This window comes from Talaromyces marneffei, chromosome 8 (assembly GCF_009556855.1).
Source record: "Talaromyces marneffei chromosome 8, complete sequence".
In the NCBI taxonomy this organism is placed as follows: domain Eukaryota; kingdom Fungi; phylum Ascomycota; class Eurotiomycetes; order Eurotiales; family Trichocomaceae; genus Talaromyces; species Talaromyces marneffei.
Genome location: NC_072355.1, coordinates 1,301,302 through 1,324,268, shown reverse-complemented (window position 1 = coordinate 1,324,268; position 22,967 = coordinate 1,301,302). Strand labels below are relative to the sequence as shown.

General features: G+C 46.0%; 9 protein-coding genes across 9 annotated transcripts; 4 read left to right on the top strand and 5 right to left on the bottom strand.

The window, feature by feature from the left end:
- Positions 1-80: 80 nt before the first annotated feature.
- On the bottom strand, positions 81-794 carry EYB26_009830 (uncharacterized protein; the record flags this gene model as incomplete). The annotated part of the gene is made up of 1 exon (XM_054269077.1): positions 81-794. One exon carries the CDS (start codon positions 792-794, stop codon positions 81-83), a length of 714 nt encoding a protein of 237 aa, XP_054125052.1.
- Positions 795-1,163: 369 nt separating this feature from the next.
- Positions 1,164-3,113, bottom strand: EYB26_009829 (uncharacterized protein; the record flags this gene model as incomplete). The annotated part of the gene is made up of 3 exons (XM_054269076.1): positions 1,164-1,457; positions 1,514-1,804; positions 2,403-3,113. 3 exons carry the CDS (start codon positions 3,111-3,113, stop codon positions 1,164-1,166), a joined length of 1,296 nt encoding a protein of 431 aa, XP_054125051.1.
- A 470-nt stretch (positions 3,114-3,583) lies between these two features.
- On the top strand, positions 3,584-5,045 carry EYB26_009828 (uncharacterized protein; the record flags this gene model as incomplete). Its single annotated transcript, XM_054269075.1, has 4 exons — positions 3,584-3,787; positions 3,892-4,037; positions 4,110-4,237; positions 4,288-5,045. The coding sequence occupies 4 exons, from the start codon at positions 3,584-3,586 to the stop codon at positions 5,043-5,045; spliced, it is 1,236 nt and encodes a 411-aa protein (XP_054125050.1).
- A 279-nt stretch (positions 5,046-5,324) lies between these two features.
- EYB26_009827 (uncharacterized protein) lies at positions 5,325-8,086 on the bottom strand (the record flags this gene model as incomplete). Its single annotated transcript, XM_054269074.1, has 2 exons — positions 5,325-5,398; positions 5,461-8,086. 2 exons carry the CDS (start codon positions 8,084-8,086, stop codon positions 5,325-5,327), a joined length of 2,700 nt encoding a protein of 899 aa, XP_054125049.1.
- Positions 8,087-8,681: 595 nt separating this feature from the next.
- EYB26_009826 (uncharacterized protein) lies at positions 8,682-10,659 on the bottom strand (the record flags this gene model as incomplete). The annotated part of the gene is made up of 8 exons (XM_054269073.1): positions 8,682-9,533; positions 9,584-9,987; positions 10,039-10,207; positions 10,255-10,284; positions 10,339-10,368; positions 10,425-10,447; positions 10,501-10,552; positions 10,609-10,659. The coding sequence occupies 8 exons, from the start codon at positions 10,657-10,659 to the stop codon at positions 8,682-8,684; spliced, it is 1,611 nt and encodes a 536-aa protein (XP_054125048.1).
- Positions 10,660-11,051: 392 nt separating this feature from the next.
- Positions 11,052-12,530, top strand: EYB26_009825 (uncharacterized protein; the record flags this gene model as incomplete). The annotated part of the gene is made up of 4 exons (XM_054269072.1): positions 11,052-11,146; positions 11,198-11,312; positions 11,365-11,594; positions 11,651-12,530. The coding sequence occupies 4 exons, from the start codon at positions 11,052-11,054 to the stop codon at positions 12,528-12,530; spliced, it is 1,320 nt and encodes a 439-aa protein (XP_054125047.1).
- A 606-nt stretch (positions 12,531-13,136) lies between these two features.
- EYB26_009824 (uncharacterized protein) lies at positions 13,137-15,409 on the top strand (the record flags this gene model as incomplete). Its single annotated transcript, XM_054269071.1, has 6 exons — positions 13,137-13,178; positions 13,273-13,327; positions 13,393-13,466; positions 13,520-13,683; positions 13,748-15,136; positions 15,190-15,409. 6 exons carry the CDS (start codon positions 13,137-13,139, stop codon positions 15,407-15,409), a joined length of 1,944 nt encoding a protein of 647 aa, XP_054125046.1.
- Positions 15,410-16,278: 869 nt separating this feature from the next.
- EYB26_009823 (uncharacterized protein) lies at positions 16,279-17,376 on the top strand (the record flags this gene model as incomplete). Its single annotated transcript, XM_054269070.1, has 2 exons — positions 16,279-16,915; positions 16,976-17,376. The coding sequence occupies 2 exons, from the start codon at positions 16,279-16,281 to the stop codon at positions 17,374-17,376; spliced, it is 1,038 nt and encodes a 345-aa protein (XP_054125045.1).
- Positions 17,377-18,248: 872 nt separating this feature from the next.
- EYB26_009822 (uncharacterized protein) lies at positions 18,249-21,308 on the bottom strand (the record flags this gene model as incomplete). Its single annotated transcript, XM_054269069.1, has 6 exons — positions 18,249-19,582; positions 19,673-19,857; positions 19,919-20,025; positions 20,078-20,641; positions 20,695-20,831; positions 20,882-21,308. 6 exons carry the CDS (start codon positions 21,306-21,308, stop codon positions 18,249-18,251), a joined length of 2,754 nt encoding a protein of 917 aa, XP_054125044.1.
- Between the last annotated feature and the right edge of the window lie 1,659 nt (positions 21,309-22,967).

The window sequence follows — 22,967 nt, the reverse complement described above, 5'->3', positions numbered from 1 at the left end:
TGAAATGCTCGAATAGTGATAATAAACAAATAAAACATAGTCATACAGCACAATAGTGACAATGCTCAGTTGGAGCAGTTCTATAGCTCCCGTTCATTTGCATGTAGGGCGTCCATATGCAAGGGCCGTGATGGTATTGTACTGCTTGCCAGCGAAATGAAAGCCCGACCCTCATCGTCCTTGCTTTCAGTAACCCTAACTGCATCCTCCTTGTATGAGGATAAGCTCGAGTCAAGTGATTCGCCCTCAGCACCTGAACCATCCTTAACATGCTCGTCATAATCGGCGTTTAGAAGAGAGGAAAAGGACCAGTTTGATAATACCGATTTCTCTATGCCCATGTTATAGTCATCCGCGTATCCCATTGCGGGAACATCGTGACATCTGACAAGAGGTGGGAGATCTTCTAGTGCTGCGCTTGGTGCTCGCGTTGGGATGTCATCGGCGTTTCCCCAGGATGTACGGTCGGTAGAATAGTCAGGCGGTGACGAAGAATTGGAAATGCGGAGCTCAGGAACATTACCCCTGGCATTGTTGCTGGCGTCGAACTGATCCAGGTTGAAGATCGGTTTTAAGTCGTCGGCTGAAATGTCTTGTACGTCTTCAATGTGGTGTGCACTCGGCAGATCAAGAGTGCTGAGGGATCTGATGAGAGATATAAATTCTTGTTTACTCGTCCATTTCCGATAGGTGAAGTCGTAGTGTTCTATTGCGCATTCTGAATCATAGTCTTGGTTTTCGCGGGCTGGGACCAGGCGCTCTTCAATGTGGGGATATATGCAATCCGAAGTCATGATTGTTTTTGGGGCTTGTAGGATTTCTCTTTATGCTTGGGAAAGAAACCCGTGAGAGGGATCCAGACGTTTGTCAAAACATGGAGTATAAAATTCCCGGGCAGAAAAGAACAAGCTTCGCCAAGTGGCACTATCAACCGAAAGTAATGCTCAAAATGCAAGTTCGCAGGATGGTGACTGGCATATGCAGCGCATAAGGGTTGGCTGCATTTGCCTTCGGAAGGGAAGACAAGATAGAGTACAGAGTACAGACGCAATACTGCGCCGCTCCGATCGTGTACCCCCTTGCCACACTGTATAACAGTCAAGCGGTACAACAGTTACGTATAATAGTCACAAGCCAAGTTTACCTCCTCTTTCGGTCCATCATCATGGATGTTTCTCAAGACGATCTAGCAGTGCGACATTCCACTCGCGAAAGATCCTTGCAGATATCGGGATCAAGAGATTGCTACGTTGTAGGGACAGAACCAACTCGTCGTATATATTTTTAGGGAGGAATAATTCTTCCAACGAGAGAGGGGTTGGTGCGCCATTTTCGGGTTCTAGGATGCCTTCGACGTCTTTCACGTGCTGGTATAGGACTTTCATGGCACGTCTTGATCCTATGCTGTGATTTGCGCTTGAGCTTGAATAGCGGAGATCAGGGTTGAAGACCCATAGCTGAATTGGGTCAATCAACAACGGTCAGCCAGAAGAAAAGAGGTGAAAGCACTCACCAGAATCCCATCTGACTGACCAGCATGAATGACGAATCGTCGAACACCTTCATGGTCAATCAGATCCAAGAGTTGAGAGCTTGTGATAATATCTATTGAATGCGTTTCATATACGTCTTCTGTTGCACCCGCGTGTTGCACGGAAATGTTGTTCTTGTATAATCGTAGGCCTTCTGCGACAGAGTCTTCCGTTCCTATGATTGCACTGCATCTGGAACATCCAAGATTCATTGGGTTCTTTCCGCCGTATAACGTTGATTTGACGGAGTTTGAGGTTGGTCGCTGTTCAAGCTATGCCAAATGATTGATTAGCCATGGATCTAGAATAGTAGCAAGTGACGACCAGTAAAATCAACGAATGATTTGCATTAATTGGGACATAGTCATACTACATGAAATCTATGAATGTATCCTGTGATAATCGCTGTGAAGCCCACTACTCCAGACATCCCAGTGAATTGCAACAGTACGCTCGCTACCCTCCCTTGAATTCCTCTACCAGTCAATTATTCGAATCTCAAGATGGACAAGTGGAAATCAAATAGCCGCAAAATTCTCAGTCAAGTAGAATAGAAATCCATCGCTTCATTTCCATGAAGGAGGATATCAGGTCATACTAGAACAAGTCTTCCGTAGCCATCCTCAATCGCATTCGAACCGCCTACAAGGTTGAGTAACGTCCTCCTGGTAGAAAAGTATGTCCAAGGGAAGAGCAAGATTGTTTGCTATTGGGTATTTGTATCGGTGACTTCGTCGTGGGGTTGCGACGGAGTCTCCTTCTTTTATACCCGGCGTAGAGAAAGGCAGGATTGGTATTACGTAGAAAAGAAAGCACAGTAAAACGTAGTAGATTGGAATAGTCATGGGGAGTATAATTGTAAAGACTTACCACTTTAATACCATGGCAATCGCTTTCTGCGACTAGGAAAGAAGCAACATCAACAAGTCCAGTTCGCGGCGTCGCAACTACTCGATTAGAAGCTCCATATCCCTTGACTGAGGCGTTCTGTGCTTCAATATTTTTTTGATCCTCTTTTTCATCGGGATGCACATCAGGTTTGTGACAGTGCCAGAAATCCATCATCTCGGCCCAGTTACCGCTTGGGAGATCTTTCCACTGCCAGGGAGAGCTTGTGTCGGCCTTTGAAGTGGTATCAACGATCGTCTGCTTGCAAAACCTACAATGCAATGCAACGCAGGTTGACACATCACTCGCGGTCCAGGGGACATAATCATCGTCCTGAAGCACCTGGTTTGGAATTGTTAGTCCGGTATCGTTGGGATCAACTTGTAATCTAAACGAATATTCGGCCGTTTGCGCTTCGGGCTCTGCTCCGCCTATATCGACACGATGTCCTGCGAAGCTGAGGTTGCGTCTCGATGCGTCGGTGACTTTGACGGGTAACTTGAGCGTTTCTACTAGTTCCACGCCCTGATGATGGGTAGAAACTGTGACTGCACGACAGGACTCGGTCAATGTTATTGTAGATTCGCGGAGGTCGATTTCGGAGGCGGATTTCAGCAGAGACACGTGAAGGGTCAGTTGCCGAATATTTGGTAATAGTTCTGCGTGTAAGAATATAGTCGGTGTTGCCGCCATATTGATCAGTAAATTGTAGCGCTCAGCAACATGCCATGATGTTCTGTAGATATTGCTTGTAGTTGAAGACGAGTGGGAAGCTGAAGAAAGCTACGAGTGCAAACAAAGCAAACAATGGCCCAGCCTTGTCGTCGTATGACCTCTTATCGCTTATCTTATCGCTTATCGGCTGTCCCAACATAATCCTTCTTCCTCATACTCCTACAATCACTTCTATATGACATGACTAGCGAACTACATGCTTTTCAAATAATCAATACGTTGGAAAAGTTCATGTTATTGACCAACTCCTAGAGCGTTAATATCGTGTACGAAGCTCATCGTTAAGAAGTAAAGCACTCAATGTTAGTCTCCAAGTTTCCCCACCATGAGTTCAACAAACTGATGATCATCCAGCTATTAAAAGTCGCATGGGACGTAAATCCAAATAAGCCTTGACATAGGCCTAACCATTAGCTCAGAGAGATAAAATGACATCTTTCCTAAGCAAAATATTCGCGCTCAGATCGAACAAGTCGATCCGAGTGCCGGCCATCGAAACTTATGACATCGAAAACCCCGTTGAGAAAAGAGCGAGAACGCTCTTCCATCTGGTGAAGTTGAATCATATCAACCATTCGGTGCGGAATTGCAGAGATGGAGCAGATTCAACGTCTCATAACTTTATACCTCAGGTATAGAATTTCCCTTGGTTTCATTGCGTAGCAAAAAATATATATATATATATATAATTGAGATCTTGAATATTTTAAAAACTAACATTTCAACTCTGATTCAGCATTTGATATCGGCATTCCTCTTTGGAGCCGATGGACAAACTCTCGAGAGCCTCTATGACCTCGATTCTAGGATCGCAGAGGCATGGAAGGATGCTCCTGGTGAGGTTGTTGGCAGTGATTGGATGGATTTTCTAGGGAAGAAAGAGTATGTGAATTCTCGAACTATTTCCATATCAGATTAGGTATCAATGGCTGATTTCGATTTGCTGCATCCTAGATATGAACGCGCGTTTCTAGATCTCTTTGAGGACGATCTAGTAGACCAAGGTTATGACTGGAAAGCGGTTCTCCAGAAATTCTTATTCACTGGCGAACAGCCCTTGATCAGCTCGATCACAGCTGGCTGTAAGACCTTCATCTAAATCAACGCATGAGACTTGGCTAACCTGGCTCAGTGGGACAACCATTAATACACCTCGCCCTCTCCCTGCAAATGTCCGTTCGAGACCTTGCAATGGAAGCCCTCACCCTCGCAGCAACATCTTACTACGACAACGACGTTTTCAAGTACTCCGACGAACCATCCTACTTCCAAGCAGAACCCTTATACAAGTCTTGTTCCATCTCAGAAATTTTGCATAAAGTCCGCACAGACGAAAGATTCAACAGCTACACCATAACCATCCCCGGAGAGCAAAACATGGCAGTTATTTTCTGCGACCACGAAGCCGCATTACTAGATCATTGCAATGCATGGACTATCTCCTCCGACCCTACGACCTATTTCCGTGAAAGCCAAAAAGCCGCCGTCGCACTGTTCACTGGAGCCAAAATACCAGCAGCGGGCGGCAAATATAATAAATCTCTCTTGCATCCGTTGTTGATGAGTCATGCGATTCATTTAATTTTACCACACACACCGGATAAAGTGCACATCTCACTTGTACAGCAGTGGTGGCTGACGACGTTGGCGATATATGTAGCTCAGTTACGGCCGGAGATTGGGTTTGATGTTATTGCTGCGCATGATACGCAAGGTAAGAACTGGGGGTGGATTAAGCAGCAAGCTCTTGAAAGTCAGCATGCTACGGATGCATATTTTTTGCAGACCTTGCGTGTCTTGAAGGAGTTGGGAGAGGCATGGGAGGATTCAGAAGACTACTATCTAAAGGCTGCGGTGAAATTTGTGGAGGACTTTGATGGATGGAGTTGACGTATCCACGCGAATGAGCAAAATGTGTAAATGTACGGTAATGTGGTGGTCAACGATTAAAATTCAATTTCAAGTACATGAATCTTTGGCTATTGATGAAAAATCTTTGCTTTGTTAGTTATCTAACTACCCAACCAACCCAAACGCCATGCTCGAATCAACAATAAATCTAGATAGGCTCGCTCTCTGGACAGGATCGCCTCGCTTTCACGTAGTCTAGTAGAAAACAATGATGAATATGTTCCACATCATATATACAATAGAAATCATTCTTCTGTCCTAGGTAACCGGCAAAACACTGTTGCCCTGTTGCCATCCATCTGTAAAGGCGGTCACCAACCAAGAAGATAGACCTAATCATTGTCAGTTCTAAGTCATCCAGTTTTCAACAATTGAAGGGTTTCCGAAAACTTACGGTCATAAACCATCTTATGCGCATTATGGAAATATATACTATGATCCGAATCCGGATACACGTGCACATCATAATTCTCCACGCCCGCCATATCCAATTTATCAATCAGAGACAGCGTATTCTGAAAATGCACATTATCATCCGCAGTGCCGTGCATGACAAGAAATCGAACATTTTGCTGCAATGCAGTCATATTCGAGATTGCGCTGTGCTCGTAACCGGTTGGGTTATGCTCGGGGGTATGCATGTATCGCTCGGTATAGATGGAGTCGTAGAAGCGCCAGTCGGTTACGGGACTGACTGCCATGCCGTACTGGAAAGTCTGTCCAGCATCCTGTTCCAGTGTCTTCAAAGTCATGAAGCCTCCGTAGCTCCAGCCCCAGATGGCGATATGGTCTTTGTCCACGTAGGGCTTTTTGGCCCATGCTTTTGCAGTTTCGATTTGGTCGCGGGCTTCCCAGTAGCCGAGGTTTCCTCTGACTATCGTTCGAGCTGCACGGCCGATATGGCCGGTTCCCCGGCCGTCCACTGTGACCACGATATATCCCAACGTTGAGGCAACGTAGGATTGGAAGTCGACCGAGAATCTTCTGTCTACCGACTGAGACCCTGGTCCTCCGTATAACCAGAAAAGAACGGGGTATTTCTTGACCGGGTTGAAGTGTGGTGGCCGTCGTTCAACAACCTGTAAAGTAACATTGTCTATAGTGATATTTTGATAAATCTCGGCAGGCAGGGCGTATTTCTCAATCATTTTGGAAAGTTGCTCGTTCTGTTCGATAATTTCTTCAAAAGGATTTTGATTACTTGGTGTATTAATCACTTTTTGCCATGGGACACGAGGTCCGTCATAGCTCAGCAATACATACCCGCCACCAATCGAAAAGGATGCATCATAGTAACCGGCTTTGGTTACGTCAGTCAGTGGCTGAAGATCTGATCCGTCAAGCTTAACGCTGTATACGTGTCGTTGCGTTGGCGATTCTTTTGACGCAACAAAATAGACGATGTTGTTAGCAAGGTCGACTGCGGGCTCTGTATCTACCACTTCCCAAGGGCCGGACGTGAGAAGAACAGGGACTGAATTGTTGACAGGCGTGAAATAACCCCAATGGTCATAGCCATCATGGACAATGATATCAATGTAACCATCATCTGGACGACCATTTGCCGGGTCTGCGGGGATAAATGTAGTTGACTGAGTCACCTCAGCCCAGCCGCCATCGTCTTGCGCAAAGTTGTCCACCCTGACAAGTTCTCCCGTCCTTGAAGGAACATCAATGAGTACTGTGCGGATAACGTCACTTTCTCGATTGAATTCTTTGACTAGCACTTTTCCACTGGAAGCCCAGACAACTTCGGTTATGAGACGATCGTCGTCAGCAAAACCTCCCGAGACGTTCACAGAAAAAACCTCGGCATTTTCAATATCGTAAAATTGAAGCGTCACGACTGGATTGGGGGACCCGGCTTTAGGGTACTTGATCTTGCGTACGTCCGGGTACTTGTCCAAACCAGCCGGGGGTTTTTTCCCCGACGGTCGAGACATGTAATACTCTATAGGAAATTCAGGCACCATGGACTCGTTTGTGCGCAGAAAAGCGACATATTTCCCGTCTTTTGACCACCATGTTGTGCTATCTGTGCCAAAAACCTCTTCTTCATAAACCCAATCGGGAACGCCGTTAAAGACGTCTTTCCCGCCATCTTTGGTGAGTTGGCTCACCTTGTCCGAATCTAATTTTCTCAGATACAAATTATTGTCTCGTGTGAAAACGACAGCATCGGATTGCGGAGACCACGACGCAAGCTGTATGCGGCCTTTGGGTTCGTCGGGATCAAGGGGTTGCGCCGTTTGAGTGTCCACGTCAAAGAGCCAATACGTAGCAGTAAAAGAATGCCGCCAATTACTCACGGCATTTGCAGCAACAAGCACGCTCTTGAAGTCGGGACTCGGCCAGGTTGCTGAAGGCTGCAAAGATTTACCGTTGACCGCAAAAGCTCCAGACTCCATGAGAACCCATCCTTCTCTGGCATCGGTCTGATTCTGACGGCTGTGTATGCTCTCAACTCGCAGATATGCTTTCTTCTCGTCTTCATCGCGTTCAAGCAAAAGTCCGTCCTGGCCATTCGGCCCGGCAACCCAAGATATTGAATGTCTCCTCCTGCCCCAAGAACCGTTTAGAACGCCGTCCAGGGTGAGCGGCTTTCCATAACTCGTAGACCCCGTAGCACTATCAGCGCCATGAACTGCAGCGATTGAGGAGCTCAGCTCGCTATTCCGCCGACCCCAGAACAGTACAAATGCTAATATCCAACCCCCCAAGCACAATAATCCAACAACCCATATCAATCGACTGCCTCGATTTCTTTTCGAGTTCTCTGTCGGACGTGAAAATATATTATCCCCTCGTTCAAGTTCCACGTCATCATCGCGATAGGGGTTTTCCTCCGGCAACTGTGTTCTCGTTATCTTTTGAGAATGGAGCGCGTTGACGTCATCATCGCCAAAGAGAGAGCCGTCCGAAGATAGTGAATCTGTTGAGCTGAATGAAGCCGAGGATCTGTGTGACCGGTTTGTTAGAGGCACGAATTCTGGGCCGTTGTCCTTGTCTTTCCTTGCCATGGTTGCGACACAAACTGGGCGAACGCTGGAAGCTGACGTTTGCCCTCTACCTTGGTCGATTTAGTGTAACATTGAAGTAACACTTGTTGTTCATCGATACCTTGTGAGAATTGAGAGTTATGGAAGAATATATACTTCCTCACGAAGTAGAGTGAGAACAAATTGATGCTCGACAGGTTTCATGCTCGTTTGAAGTGTTCCTGGCACGAGATCTCGTGCCGTAGCTCCCCGGAATTGCCAACAAGACATCCGAGTCTTGGCATCATCGCAACACCACGTACGAAGTACTGGAGGAGGATATATATAAATTATATTGAACCGGTCATAAATGATACGTCTGTGAGAAAATTTAAGATATTTTACGTTGTAGGCTAATTTTTCCGCCTACATGTGTCTAGAAATTACTATCGCAGAGAACAACTCAAGTGATTAGTATGCATTGCTAGCCATTTTACAGTCAGGTGGTACCTGTATAAGTAGGGTTGGTATAATAGACGAGATTCCATCTCAAAAACCATTTCTTAACATCATGCGCCGACATTTTATGACAGACAACCAATTCATTTTGTTTCATTTGTGGCGCTCTGCTCAGGGTTTACCTGGAGAGAGCGATATCATCAATTCTGAGGATCATCTTCACTGTTTCCGCCGCGAGTTCAATAGCACTTGTGCTGACCAGCAGAGGTTGCAACACCTTTTCTTCTGTAATATTATCCTTCACACCTCCGCTACGGATGCTGACACCAGCGTTGTGTTCGCCCTGTGCATGTCGGTGGCGGAGTTCCGTGACCACCCTGATGGAGTTAAGACCTGCGTTCTCAGCAAGCGTGGTGGGGATGACTTCCATGGCATCAGCAAAGGCCTTCCAGCAAATAGCTTCGGTGCCGGAAAGTTCACGAGCTTTCAATGCAAGCTGGTTGGCAACTTCAATTTCTGGTGCACCACCTCCAGCGATAAGGGCCTTCTTCTTGACCAGGCAGCGAATAACACAGAGAGCATCATGCAAAGATCGCTCTGCTTCGTCCAGAATGAGGTTGTTTGCTCCACGGGCGACAATAGAAACGGTCTGGCTTGTAGAAGCAGAGGATTTGATGCCGGTGATCTTGGTGTAACGAGCACCCGAGGCCTGAACTTCTTCCACAAGATCGGCTGTTCCCAATTTGTCTTCGGTGAAAGAGTCGATGTTGGCAATTGGTTTGCACCCCAAGCTCTTGCATAGGAACTCAACCTCATCACGCTCAATGTCCTTCACGGCAAGAATTTTGAGACGAGAGAGGAAATGGAGGGATAGATCGTTCACTGCGTCCCGGAGGATGGATTTCTGAATTAGGAGAACATTACATTTGGCCTTTTGAATCTTCTTGACCATATTGAGGAGGTATTGTCGTTCCTCTTTAAGGATTTTGTCCATCTGTCGGTAGTCGTTGACGACGATTTGATTTTCCATCTGTCGATGGTCAGCTAAGATTCTTAAAATAGAAAGGTCGCAAGACTCACGTCTGGCTTGGGCGGGCTAAGTTGGAATTGGATCAAGGCTATCCGGGCCTTTTCAATTCGTGTAGGGCCACCGCCGCTCTTGATGACGGGTTGGTTCAACACCAGACCTTCCACCATCTCGCTATCCTCTATTGTGCCACCGACCTTCTTGATGATACGGATATCCCGGAGATCGACGTTGTCCGCGGTCTTAGGGTCAATGATCTTCAAAACGGAGTCGACGGCCATAGGTCCGAGGAGATTTGAGTGTTGTGAAACGATCTTGGACGAAAGGGAGGTCGACGCGGCTTGCAAAAGGGCGGTTCGGTCTGACAAGGAGATGGGCTGTGACATATCGTGAAGGATATTTACAGCGGCCGCTGCAGCTCTCTGGAAGGCCTCGGAAATAATTGTGGGATGGATACCTAGACAATTAGCCGTGACCTTAGAATGATGTTAGATTTCATATAGTTTACCCTTCGACAGCAATCGGTCGGCAGCACCGAGCAGACTGCCCGCGATGACGACGACGGAGGTTGTTCCATCACCAGCTTCAATATCCTGGGCTGCACTGAGGTCGACAAGCATTTTTGCTGCAGGATGCATAACGCTCATACTTTTCAACATGGTGTTTCCGTCGTTGGTCTGGGGAGTCAGTCTATATTCGGACGAAACGGAGGAAGTGTACACACAATGATCGTATTGCCTTTTCCATTTTGAATCTAAAGTATTGTTAGAGATGATTCATATTGATCAAAGGATAGAACACGACATACCATCTTGTCCATGCCCCTAGGCCCCAAAGACTGCATAGTGTCTGTTAGAAATCAAATATTTCTGCGGGGTGATAAATGAACAATACCGTTCTGATAGCATCGGCAACGGCTGCATTGTGTTAGTATATGTTATAAATACATATGTAGATAGGAAGAACAAACCTCGAGCTGCCAGGATGTTGGCAGTGCGCACTGCCATGGGCTTCTCCTTATCCTGATCATGGTGTTAGTAAACCCCCGCTTCGCCATCAAAACATTTCCTCGTCTTACCTTGAAGGCAGAATTGCCGGCGCCACTGGGAGCGGCCACTGCTGATGCCATATTGTCTGTATAATATCAACAAACACAGAGGCTTTGAAAAGTAATAAGAAAGAAGTCGTTGTTCGTGGAGTCAGAAAGTCGTTGCCCGCTCTTTTCGGAATTTCACAGTTCGGCAGGCGGTGGTGGTTTGGATGCTTGGCAAACGCTAGCGCGGACAGCTAGACCTACGTCGGTCACTCGACCAGCGACAGCTCAAGCTTCATTACCAACATCATCTATCTCCTTCTATCAACCACAATACCTCAACAAATCCATCTCCTCATCTCTACGACACCGTTCGTCATCACATATCCGGCTCTCATTCACTCTCAATTTCGCATTACAATAAATATATACCTGTCCGCTTTTGTTTCTAGTTAATCTACACCCACGCCTTTGCGGCAGCCGTCAAGATGCCCAGTGCCACGGGATCCAATTGGGAGAAGTACCAGAAGAACTTTGCAGATGATGAAATACCAGAGAAGAAAATCACACCACTTACCGATGAGTAAGTTGATCCTGCTACTACTTTGACCGACTTCTCTAACCACTATTATAGGGATATTCAAGTGCTCAAAACATATGGAGCTGCTCCGTACGCCGCCGCGCTAAAGAAGCTTGAGAAGCAGATCAAGGAAAAACAACAGAGTGTCAACGAGAAAATTGGTGTCAAGGTACAACTGGTGATTGAATCTTGATGACTTCGCACTAATTATTCTAACTTAGGAATCCGATACGGGTCTCGCCCCTCCGCATTTATGGGATGTTGCCGCCGACCGACAACGTATGGCCGAAGAACAGCCTTTACAGGTAGCACGATGCACGAAGATTATCCAAGACGAGAAAGACCCCGAAAAGAGTAAATATGTCATCAACGTCAAACAGATTGCAAAGTTCGTCGTCAACCTTGGTGAGCGGGTTAGTCCTACAGATATTGAGGAAGGCATGCGAGTTGGGTAGGTTTGATCTATAACATCCAGCAGAGAGGTTCATTACATTGACAGAAATCCAGTGTCGACCGCAATAAGTACCAGATCCTGCTCCCGCTTCCCCCAAAGATCGATCCTAGCGTGACGATGATGCAAGTCGAAGATAAGCCTGATGTGACCTACGGAGATGTCGGAGGAAGCAAAGAACAGATCGAGAAACTACGAGAAGTTGTTGAAATGCCCTTACTGTCACCCGAACGATTCGTCAATCTGGGTATCGATCCCCCCAAAGGCGCACTTCTATATGGACCTCCCGGAACCGGTAAAACGCTATGCGCAAGAGCTGTCGCGAACCGTACCGATGCCACCTTTATCCGTGTGATCGGTAGTGAATTGGTGCAGAAGTATGTCGGTGAGGGTGCCCGTATGGTCAGAGAACTCTTTGAGATGGCACGAACCAAGAAAGCCTGCATCATTTTCTTCGATGAAATCGATGCTATTGGAGGTGCTCGTTTTGATGACGGCGCTGGAGGTGATAACGAGGTCCAACGAACCATGTTGGAACTTATTACACAACTGGATGGCTTCGACTCTCGCGGTAACATCAAAGTGATGTTCGCAACCAATCGCCCATCTACCTTGGATCCTGCTTTGATGCGTCCTGGTCGTATTGACCGAAAGATTGAGTTCTCGTTGCCAGACATGGAAGGTCGTGCCAATATTCTTCGCATTCACGCTAAGAGTATGTCTGTGGAGCGCGACATTCGATGGGAATTGATATCTAGGCTTTGCCCTAATGCTACCGGTGCTGAACTACGCAGTGTGGCTACCGAGGCAGGCATGTTCGCTATTCGTGCTCGCCGAAAGGTCGCAACCGAGAAGGATTTCCTAGCTGCAGTGGACAAGGTCATCAAGGGCAACCTCAAGTTCAACTCTACCGCGACATATATGCAATACAATTAGGACGCAATTTGAATCGTTGTGTTGTTTCTCTGGTCGCTCGGGTAGACGGCGCAATTTGGGCAGAATATATGTACTGTATGATCATTTTCCATAGCATGCATGACTTTTTTGAAGATATCTGACTTCAAGAACGGTGGTATCTATCTATCTTCGGAATCTTACCAAGTTCTAACATGATGTAAGCATAGAAATAGACTTGGTAACTAGTTAGCTTTGTAATTGTTTCTCTAATGTCCCTACTTCGGTTGCCATATAGCCGTTGGCCATATATTCCTACATTTTCCGGTTTGTACATGTAGCACGTGATGACCGCCTGCCCAGCCAATAAAATCCTCGGTTACGGGGACCTTGATTACCACTACCCAAATGCTGATTGGCTGTAGCTGTTTCGGCAATGTCTGGGTGCTTATGTAACTAGCTTCTCGGCCTGCCGCCCGTTCCCTCAACCGACAGCAATTACCGGCAAAGACGACAACCTCCAGAAGAACCTCATCTTCTGCAGTTCTAGCAAACTCTCCTCTCTATCGCGCTCCTTTCTTTCTCCTTTTCTTTCTTCGGGCGAATTGATATTATAACGGGCATCCTCTTGCCTGTATACGAACCATCATGAGCTCGTTGAGCTTGCGGAGCTTAGCTCCTGCGTCAAAGGTCAGTCTGTCGTGTCGATGTTCCCTCATCCGAACCACTGCCCCTCGTGACCATCTTCAATTCTGTATAAAGGCTAACGGTTTCGCGCCATCAGATCTCGAGAGCCCTTAGAGATCAACGACGAAACTTCTCCTCGACGAGACCTGCCGGTATGTGTGGATATAAGCGTGGTTTTTGGTCAATGGTTGCGATGGCTAATCGTCGGATCGCGTAGCTCGCATATTCGGCTCCAATCCCCTTCGTGCAAAGGCAGCCGAAGGTCCTATTTCCCAGAAATACCCAATTATTGTACGTCATACGAGACATTGTCCTACGAATTCGTCAATGCTTACTCGAAATAGGACCACGAGTACGATGCCGTTGTTGTCGGTGCAGGAGGTGCTGGTCTGCGAGCCGCTTTCGGTCTGGCGGAAGCTGGCTTCAACACCGCCTGTGTCTCGAAATTGTTTCCCACTCGAAGCCACACTGTCGCTGCTCAGGGTGGTATCAATGCAGCACTCGGAAAGTAGGTTACCTCTTTATCACATCTCGAATCATTGAGTAATGGGCATTTTCTAAACTCTTTGTAGTATGCACAAGGATGACTGGAGATGGCACATGTACGACACCGTGAAGGGATCGGATTGGTTAGGTGACCAAGACGCCATTCACTACATGACAAGAGAAGCCCCCGCCAGTGTTCGTGAGTTGGAGGGTTACGGTTGCCCCTTCTCTCGTACCGAAGATGGACTCATCTACCAGCGTGCCTTTGGTGGACAGTCACAAGATTTTGGAAAGGGTGGTCAGGCATACCGATGCTGCGCTGCCGCCGACCGTACCGGCCACGCTCTTCTACACACTTTGTACGGCCAGTCCCTACGCCACAACACAAACTATTTCATTGAATATTTCGCATTGGACCTTTTGATGGAGGATGGCGAGTGCCGAGGTATCATCGCTTACAACCAGGAGGACGGAACTCTTCACCGATTCAAGGCTCACCACACTGTGCTCGCTACCGGTGGATACGGACGTGCTTATTTCAGCTGCACATCTGCCCACACCTGTACCGGTGACGGTATGGCTATGGTGGCTCGTGCCGGTCTTCCCAACCAGGATCTTGAGTTCGTTCAGTTCCACCCCACTGGTATCTACGGTGCTGGTTGCTTGATTACTGAAGGATCTCGTGGCGAGGGTGGTATCTTGCTCAACTCTGAGGGTGAACGTTTCATGGAACGTTATGCCCCCACTGCTAAGGATCTTGCCTCTCGTGATGTTGTCTCCCGATCAATGACCCTCGAAATCCGTGAAGGTCGTGGTGTTGGTCCTGAGAAGGATCACATCTACCTCCAGCTCAGTCATTTGCCCGCTGAATTGTTGCACGAACGTCTCCCCGGTATCTCCGAGACCGCCTCTATCTTCGCTGGAGTTGATGTTACCAAGGAGCCAATTCCTGTTCTTCCTACCGTCCACTACAACATGGGTGGTATCCCCACACGTTACACTGGTGAAGTTGTTACTTTGGATGAGAATGGCAACGACAAGACTGTTCCTGGTTTGTACGCTTGTGGTGAGGCTGCTTGTGTCTCTGTCCACGGTGCCAACCGTCTTGGTGCCAACTCGCTCCTCGATTTGATCGTTTTCGGTCGTGCTGTTTCCCACCGTGTCCGTGACATTTCTTCTCCCGGCAAGGCTCACAAGCCCCTCGCCTCCGATGCTGGTGCCCAAGCTATCAAGGATCTTGACTTCGTTCGCACAGCAGATGGTCCCAAGTCTACCCACGAAATTCGTAATGCTATGCAGAAGACTATGCAGACTGATGTCAGCGTTTTCCGTACTCAGGAGAGTTTGGACGAGGGTGTCGCCAAGATCACTCAAGTCGATGCTATGTTCGACCAGGTTGGTACCAAGGATCGCAGCATGATCTGGAATTCCGACTTGGTTGAGACTCTTGAACTCCGTAACTTGTTGACTTGCGCGTAAGTTTTGAATCAGAAACCTACTGCATGAATATATAGCTAACCAGATATAGAACCCAAACCGCCCACGCTGCTGCTAACCGCAAGGAATCTCGTGGTGCCCATGCCCGTGAAGATTACCCCGACCGCGACGACGAGAACTGGATGAAGCACACTCTTACTTACCAGAAGAACCCCCACGGCAAGGTTGACTTGACCTATCGTGCCGTTCAGGCTCATACCTTGGATGAGAAGGAGTGCAAGCCTGTGCCACCCTTCAAGCGTGTATACTAAAAATTTTGTAGTTTGTTCTCAATATTGTATGTTCCCTGTTACAAGAACCACCATATACCCCTAAGCATTCTTCCAGATTGGATGACTTAGGGATATAACCACTACCTATACTCTGGAGAAAACATCGGCGTGTATAGAATGTGCAGCATATGTCTTTGATTTAGGTAGTTACTTTGGAAACCGTTATAATTGCAGTTCGATGATACTAAGAACACCACGTCCCAATTTCTGTTGAGGCTATAGTAATTATTTGTCTGTTCATAGACTTTTTCTATATTACCTTTCAAAGATATCGAGAAATATTCTCCGTTAGCGTAATAGATATGCTTGGCTGTGGATGAGATTGGCATCTTCCAAATTGGGAAATTTCAGCAGGGCAACTTCATAACATCTTTTCCTTTGTCAATACCACCACGCGCTCCGCCAATGACTGTGATAACCCTTTCAACCTGGTAAACTCGAAAACTCTAGACTTGAGGATTGCGTCTACTTCTGTGGGATCTGTTGCTTCAGATCATCCATTCTACAGCCTTCTCAACTACACCCAACGTGACACAAAACCAGCACGTCTTCTTCCTGTTCAATTGGCAACATTGAGAGCCAAACCCAGGAGATTCTGCATTTGTCACACATTCTCAATCCTTTGGAAAGCAGGTAACCGGATTATTGACTACTTTTGGAAGAAGAAACAGAACCTCGTGTCACATATTCTGGGCTCGACGACTTGGTCCATTTTTATCCATTGTTGTTCTCGGTGTCACCAGAACCACATCTTTGTTCCTCGCCTGTCAGGCTTCGAGCCAGTTTCTCATTCCTTCCCCCCTCTATTCTCAATGAAAAACAAGGCCAATTTAAGTAATCTTTTAGATATGAATGGATCATCCATATTTGCACGCCAGGCCAACACCTGTGCTGAGCCATATCAATATTATCGATGCAGCAAAGGACCTTTTGAAGGTTGTTGCGCTGCTAACCCTTGCGATAATGGGATCTGTCGCGAGGAGGACAAGCCACCACCAACAGATGGTAATCAATCGCAGACTACTACTTTGGTAACGACAAAAACTATTATGTTGACTGCATCGGTCACGTCGACGATTGCGTTGGGCAGTGGCCATGACCAGACCAGCACAGCTGCATCATTGACTACAACTACGTTTGTAACTTCTATCGGATATTCAGTTGTGGCTACTGAGACGGTACTCGCTCCCACCAACACAGCAGTCCACAATGACTCCTCGAATGTAGTTGATGGGGTGCCAACGGCCACTTCGTCCAGCCATATGGGAGCAATTATCGGGGGTGCGATTGGTGGTGTCGTGGGAGGAATCATTCTGTTCCTGGGCTTATACCTATGGCATCGAAGGAGGAAGACGTTGGAAATATCGACATCATATGAGAGCCACGAGAAGGAAGCGAGGGAGAGAGGGCCTGCAGGGCTCCAGGTCAGCAGTGATTATACTTCGTCGAATAGTTATACTGGACCATATGAGCAGTACAACGACAGTGAGTCATATCTCTTGTCAGACTTGAAAAAGGAACGCTAACGTTTACTGACCGTCACAGAACATCTCTCCCCCTTCGGACAACGCGTCAACCGAACCCCCTCCTCAATCCTAAGTGAACTAGACTCTAGCCCCATCAGCCCCCTGCCCGGCGTCCCTCGCACCATGATCTCCTCCGACACAATCTTCGAGCTTGATAGCGTCAACAACCGCAGACACGAACTCGAGCACACTCACATTCACACTAACATCCATGGCCTGAGCCCTGAAACACCAACTTTCCAGATGGGCAGTACTTCGAGCCGTTACTCTGAAAACGAGAATCTGTCTAATTATTCCTGGAACCCGGCGTCCGAGCCGGACTTTAGTCGTGTCTCGTCTGGCTCGAATGGAGGCGTTAGGCTTGCGAGTGCGGGTCATTCGGCGACGAAGTCTGATATGCATTTGGGGTGGCATAAATAAGACCCGCGTTGGTGCTTGGCATACTTTCTCTTCCAAAGTATGGACGATCAATGTCTTGTCTTCCATTCTTCCAATATATTTTGCTGGTCAACAGCAATGTTTTCGTTGAATATTTCCTGTATAAATTGGTCAAAGGTGCCGACCTTGATTTGTTGCACTCGTTGACTTGATACCCTTTTGTCATCGCAACGTTACCTTCATCTGGCTAGATTTGATTTTGAATTACCTACGGACACTTCCTTCGTTGTTTTGATGTATATTTGTAGGTGTTACCACGTTCTTGAAAGTTCAATGAATACTACGGCTACTCGCTCAATGAATTTGTTTATACGTATATTCCATAACAATTTCCAAATACAGGAATCACCGCTATTCTCCGGGAACCTTGGAAGGCATGTAAATATTGATGCAGATTCGGTATGATATATTCCAGCAGAGTCTAGGGTTTGGGCCAAGAAACCCCTAATTTACTACCAAGGTATGCCACAGGACTTTGTGTTCCATTTTCATAGCATTGTAACTTTTCGATAAGACTGGATTCTCTCTCGATTTGATTGATCTTAAGGTATACACACCTTGAGGAGGTCCTCCATTCTCAAGGACTTTGAACGAGTTTGTCTTACTAGAAGAAGGGTTAGTTATTATAAAACGTATTATTACCGTATAGGCTAACTAGTTAGTGACCTACGTGAAAACCGGCCGTTACATAATATAAAAATCTAAACGACTCCAGAATAAAAGTATTTATTTTCGGGAATAAAATCTCACTCAGTCTGAATAATGTTTCTCGCTATATCTTACTATCCTTGATTAGTTGGTATGTACATGTGCGGGCGCAGCTTTCTGGTCTAGTTGGTTGTTTCTGACATCTGTCATGGGAACAACCAACGTAACATTGATTCCTCCTTGATGATCTCTTTGTAACCATATTGTATTGGTTTTCCCCTGGAAGATATATACCAATTAGCAGGTAAGTATTCTCCCGGTCCAAGGCAGTCATCAAATGCATGACTCCACGAAGGGTACTCTACGAATGGATCTTTCGGTCCAAGATCGAGGTCAAGGTCGTCAAAAAATTCGTCCATGCAATTCGAAAGATCGTCTTGCCTATTCTCCGAAAATAGATCAAATCGAGCAACTACTTCTTCCAGCTGGAAAAAAAGCTCTTCTTCTTCGTCTTCAATTTCAATCCTCCTATTATCAGGAAAGGGTAGGACCATGGGGAGCATCGTGAGACAAGTATGAGTCATCCCAAGGCGATTGAACGTTTCACACACAACAAAGGCACGCCAATACCTCTTTATGTCGGCAGGAGAGCAGTCTAAGTTGCGAAGCATCATTTGGAAGCTCTTTTTCAGATGGTAGGTACTTGTCTGACCAAAATTTCTAAACAGAAATGTGATAGGAGTAAAGCTATCCGGAGAGCAGCGGCAACGGGATCCTATATCAATTGAAGTATCGAATGCAGCTTCAAGTAGTCGTTTCTCATCATCTCTGGATCTGAAACCATTTTCCGTTACGAAATATGAAGAATAATGAGACTTTCGCATGTTAAATTGTCCTGCATAACAGAGAAAATGACCTGCTCTGAGTCTAGCATGTTCGTGGAATTTCATAGGGTCGGCCCCGTGGTGCAATAAAAATGATGCCATCTTTATGTCTCCACGGACACAGGCGATCATTAACGGTGTATATCCGAACCTGTCATAAGCTTCAATATCCTGGAAGCCGGAGATGAAAAGTTTCTCGGCGAAATTGATAACATCATGTTCTCGCAGTCGACTCGCCAAGTCGTGATATGGAAGTAACCTTGGTAAGAGGAAATTATGCCGCAATAAACATTCAACGATAATATCATGTAGCCGGGAGTCATTGCTTGCTGCTGCTTTCAGGAATGCCAGTGGTAGAATCGTATCCCTATTTTGCATATAAGGCCCTAAAAGTCCCAGGCAGTCGCCTTTTAAAAGAGCCTCGACAGAAGAAATACATCCAACGTCAACCGCAATGTCGAGAGGAGATTCTCCGATGGCATCGACTTGAAATCTTGAGTAGCCCATAGAAATCAACGCCCTGACTCCTGCAGGCCATGAAGCTGCGGCTGCGAAATGTAGTGGAGAGATTGATGTCTCTTTCCAGCTTCGTAAGTTTTGCAGATCGTCTATAGACTTTCGCAATACAATATCGCATATCTGATCATATTCTGTATCTGCATAATAATTAAATTAGAGTAGGCGGGTTGCAATCATGTATTCATAAATGATCTTATGGAGCAGTTCAAATAAACATTTAAACTCACCGGGAATTGCCTCTGGCCAGTACCGAATAAGTCGGAGGACTTCTGACGCCGTCAAGGTTATTCTTCTGTTAATGACTTTATTTCCTACAAAACCAGTCCATTTTAACCGAGATTCAGCAACAACAGTGTGTGAGGTACCCTCTTTAGAATGTAGAAGTCTATCGCACAGTATATTCTGTGCAGTTCTATAAATGCTTTCGTCAGATATCTTCTTCGGAGTACGTAGGTAGCACACAGGTAACTCACCTGAAATACTTATCTACCATATCAGTATCAACGCGTGTCGATAGCAGGAAGTCAGTCATCTTGGTGAAAAGTGTTTCGTATCCTGGACTGTATAGCGCGGCTTGAAGCTTTTGACATTAGCCTTGCTCAGTATGAAAGAAATCTCCATGACTTCCTTACATGCAGCAGTGTGAAGCCATCTGCGTTGATGGCATTCGGGAAAGCGTCGCCAGCATAGAATTTTTCCAGCAATAACTTTCGCGCAACAGAGAACAGATGAAGTTGCTCTTCTTGGGTCGGGATTGGGCAAGCTCTTGTCCAGGGTTTAGCGTAAATACCCCAGAAAAACCTCTCTAGCGGTAAGCTCTTGACTCGTATAAGAGTTCTGAGCGAGGCTTGTACTGACGGAGCGCCTGGATAATGCTGAAGCGAAAAGTTCAACTCCACCAAATTAGAAATCCAGGCCATTCGCAATCGCATGTAAACATTGAGAAACATGTTTTTGGCATCTTTGTTGGCGAATGTGATAGACTTTTTTCCATGACTTCCAAGTTGAAGCACGATAGTGTTGCCTGCGACAGTGACGGTTTTACTCCACTCAACTTTCATGGGATTAGGCCAGGGAGAACTCGAATAATCCATACTACTTCCTCCTTGACCTGTAGCCGAAGATCTTTGCATAACTTCCGATCCTGGTTTGTTGACTACGGCACGAACACGCTGAGCGCCCTCCCGATCATTCCTCTGCTGTACGCATCAGTTTAGCTTTCCCAGCCACCGTTACATGAGAAGCTTACAAAATCCATGTTTTTAGTCTGTTTGTCGCATGTATCAGTATCTGGGGACCCGTTTGCTAGTGTTGGCTGAATCATGGGCAAGACTCCATTCTCAGTCTTCTTGTGATATTCTTCGAACATACGAGATAACGTTCGCTCTGGAGGGAATCAGGACGAATAATGAAAGAATTTTAGAAGTTTACTGTACCAGATTTCACAATTTGAGTTTGCATCATTGCTAATTCGTGGTGCATACGTCCCAATCGATACAGGGACTCGTTCCCTAGCCATAACCCAAGTGTCGTTTTGGATCTTTCCAATTCACCAAGGGCTTTTTCAATGCTGTACACTCGTTCACCCAAGCTGAGCTGCCTCCATTTTCCAATCAATCCTCTACCTTTGATCTCCCGCATCATACTCTGAAGGGCGTTATCAATAACATCCGCTTGGTGAGCACAATCCTTCCAGATAGTCTCCATTCGAGTCGATATCACCACAGGAGGTTCAGGCCCATTAATTGTAGATTGGATCTGTTGGTGCTCATCCACAGCATCTTGTGGTTCAGAAGATACAATAGCTTGGGATGTATCCCTATTCTCTGCGGCCACTTTTGCAAGGTATATGAGATGCTGCATTTGGCTGTGCGTCCTTTGAAGATAATCTGGATATTCTCGACTGTTTTTCATAAGAAAGCTGCATCTTGAAATAACCCTGTAGCCTACATCTGCAAATTGGAGAGCTGCAGCAGCTACACCTAACACAGCTATGGCTTCAGCCATTTCGTCGACAACTTAGCGCTGGTCTCTATTTCCTTGCCTCGAAAATGTTGCAAACTTGAGTGATGTAGGAATCGAAAGAATTTTATTAAAACACTAGATTTTGCAGTGCTAAAACCGAAGCTTGAGGCTGTCAGAATAATACTAAGCCACGTGGGGTGCCTGTACTCTGCCTTGTTCGTTTCTTCAGACTCGGAGCAAGGCTGAGAGGCTCGTTCTCTAACCCTGCAAGATAGCATCGACGAATCGAAGGTGTCCACGTATCCCTGAAATACGAACAAATTTTCCTTTTTTTCATGCAGAATTTAATCGCGTCGGCGAGTTTCTGAGTGGAATCTATGGCCATACAGTCGAACCTGACTGTAACGAACAGCCATTTGAACGGTCCCCGCAAGTCTAAAAGTTGTAATTATTTAGAGATTTCGCTTTATGTAGTCATTATGCGCTCTCTAATATGCCAACGTATCTAAGTGGTGATAATTAGAAGCACCTCTGATCTCTAACTCAATATTAATGTTGGATATTATCAATATCGATATGGGGGGCAACATCTAGGCCATCCCCCTCAATCGATATGGATGAAGAGCGTTTCCACAGATCCATGAAATAAACTCTAGCCCTTGTTGAGAAAGAGTTACCTAGTGCATTATGCTTCACCAACTGAAAACAGTGGCAACAAATGGATAATTTGGGTCTTTTGACACCGACTGGTATGAAGCCTAGTCCATTACGTTCGAGAGCAAAAGAAAATTACGGCTGTTCCATGTAGAATCATTCCTGATATACTACAGAATAAAACTATGCTTTCGGCGTTAATGATTTTTGATATGTGCAAGCATTATCCCCTCAACATGTCCCTGCTATCTCTGAATTGGAAGCATGGTCACCATGAGCCATCCTCACAACTTCAAACAATCTCGTTTTGGGAAAAGTTTACTGACTTCTAATTAATTCTACCATCGACTTCCACCTATCTTCCTTCCTGTAAGTATACTATCATATGCTCAGGGAAACCTGAAATACCATTATTTACAACCGTCCAAACTCCCCCTTTTAGTCTCAACCATCATCCCTCAGCAATTCTTCCATCCCAACTCATGAATATCTTTCAGATGATTATTCCCCTATCGTCTCATTTGAAACAACAAAAGTGGCCTCATCTCATCTCAACTATCATCCTTTACCTATATTTTCAGTCTTTGTCAACCTTCAATAATACTTCATCTACTTGATAACTAAGCATAATCATCTTTGTTTCCCCTTTTTGGCTTATTTCATACTTGCCAATCTCAGATCTTCCCTTGAGCATCTTATTCTCACAGTTTCCAAATCAAGTAGGCTCTCAGATTTTTCACCAACTGCAAGTGAGGCGAAGACCTCTCTTTCCTTCCTATTTGACACGTTCATTCCATCTCTCTGTTCGCTTCTGTCAACCTCTTCCCTCTTCCACTTTCCTCGTCCATTTTTCCTCTCTCAAAATCTTCTCAAGTCCTATCTCTGACCTTCATTTTCTCTTTT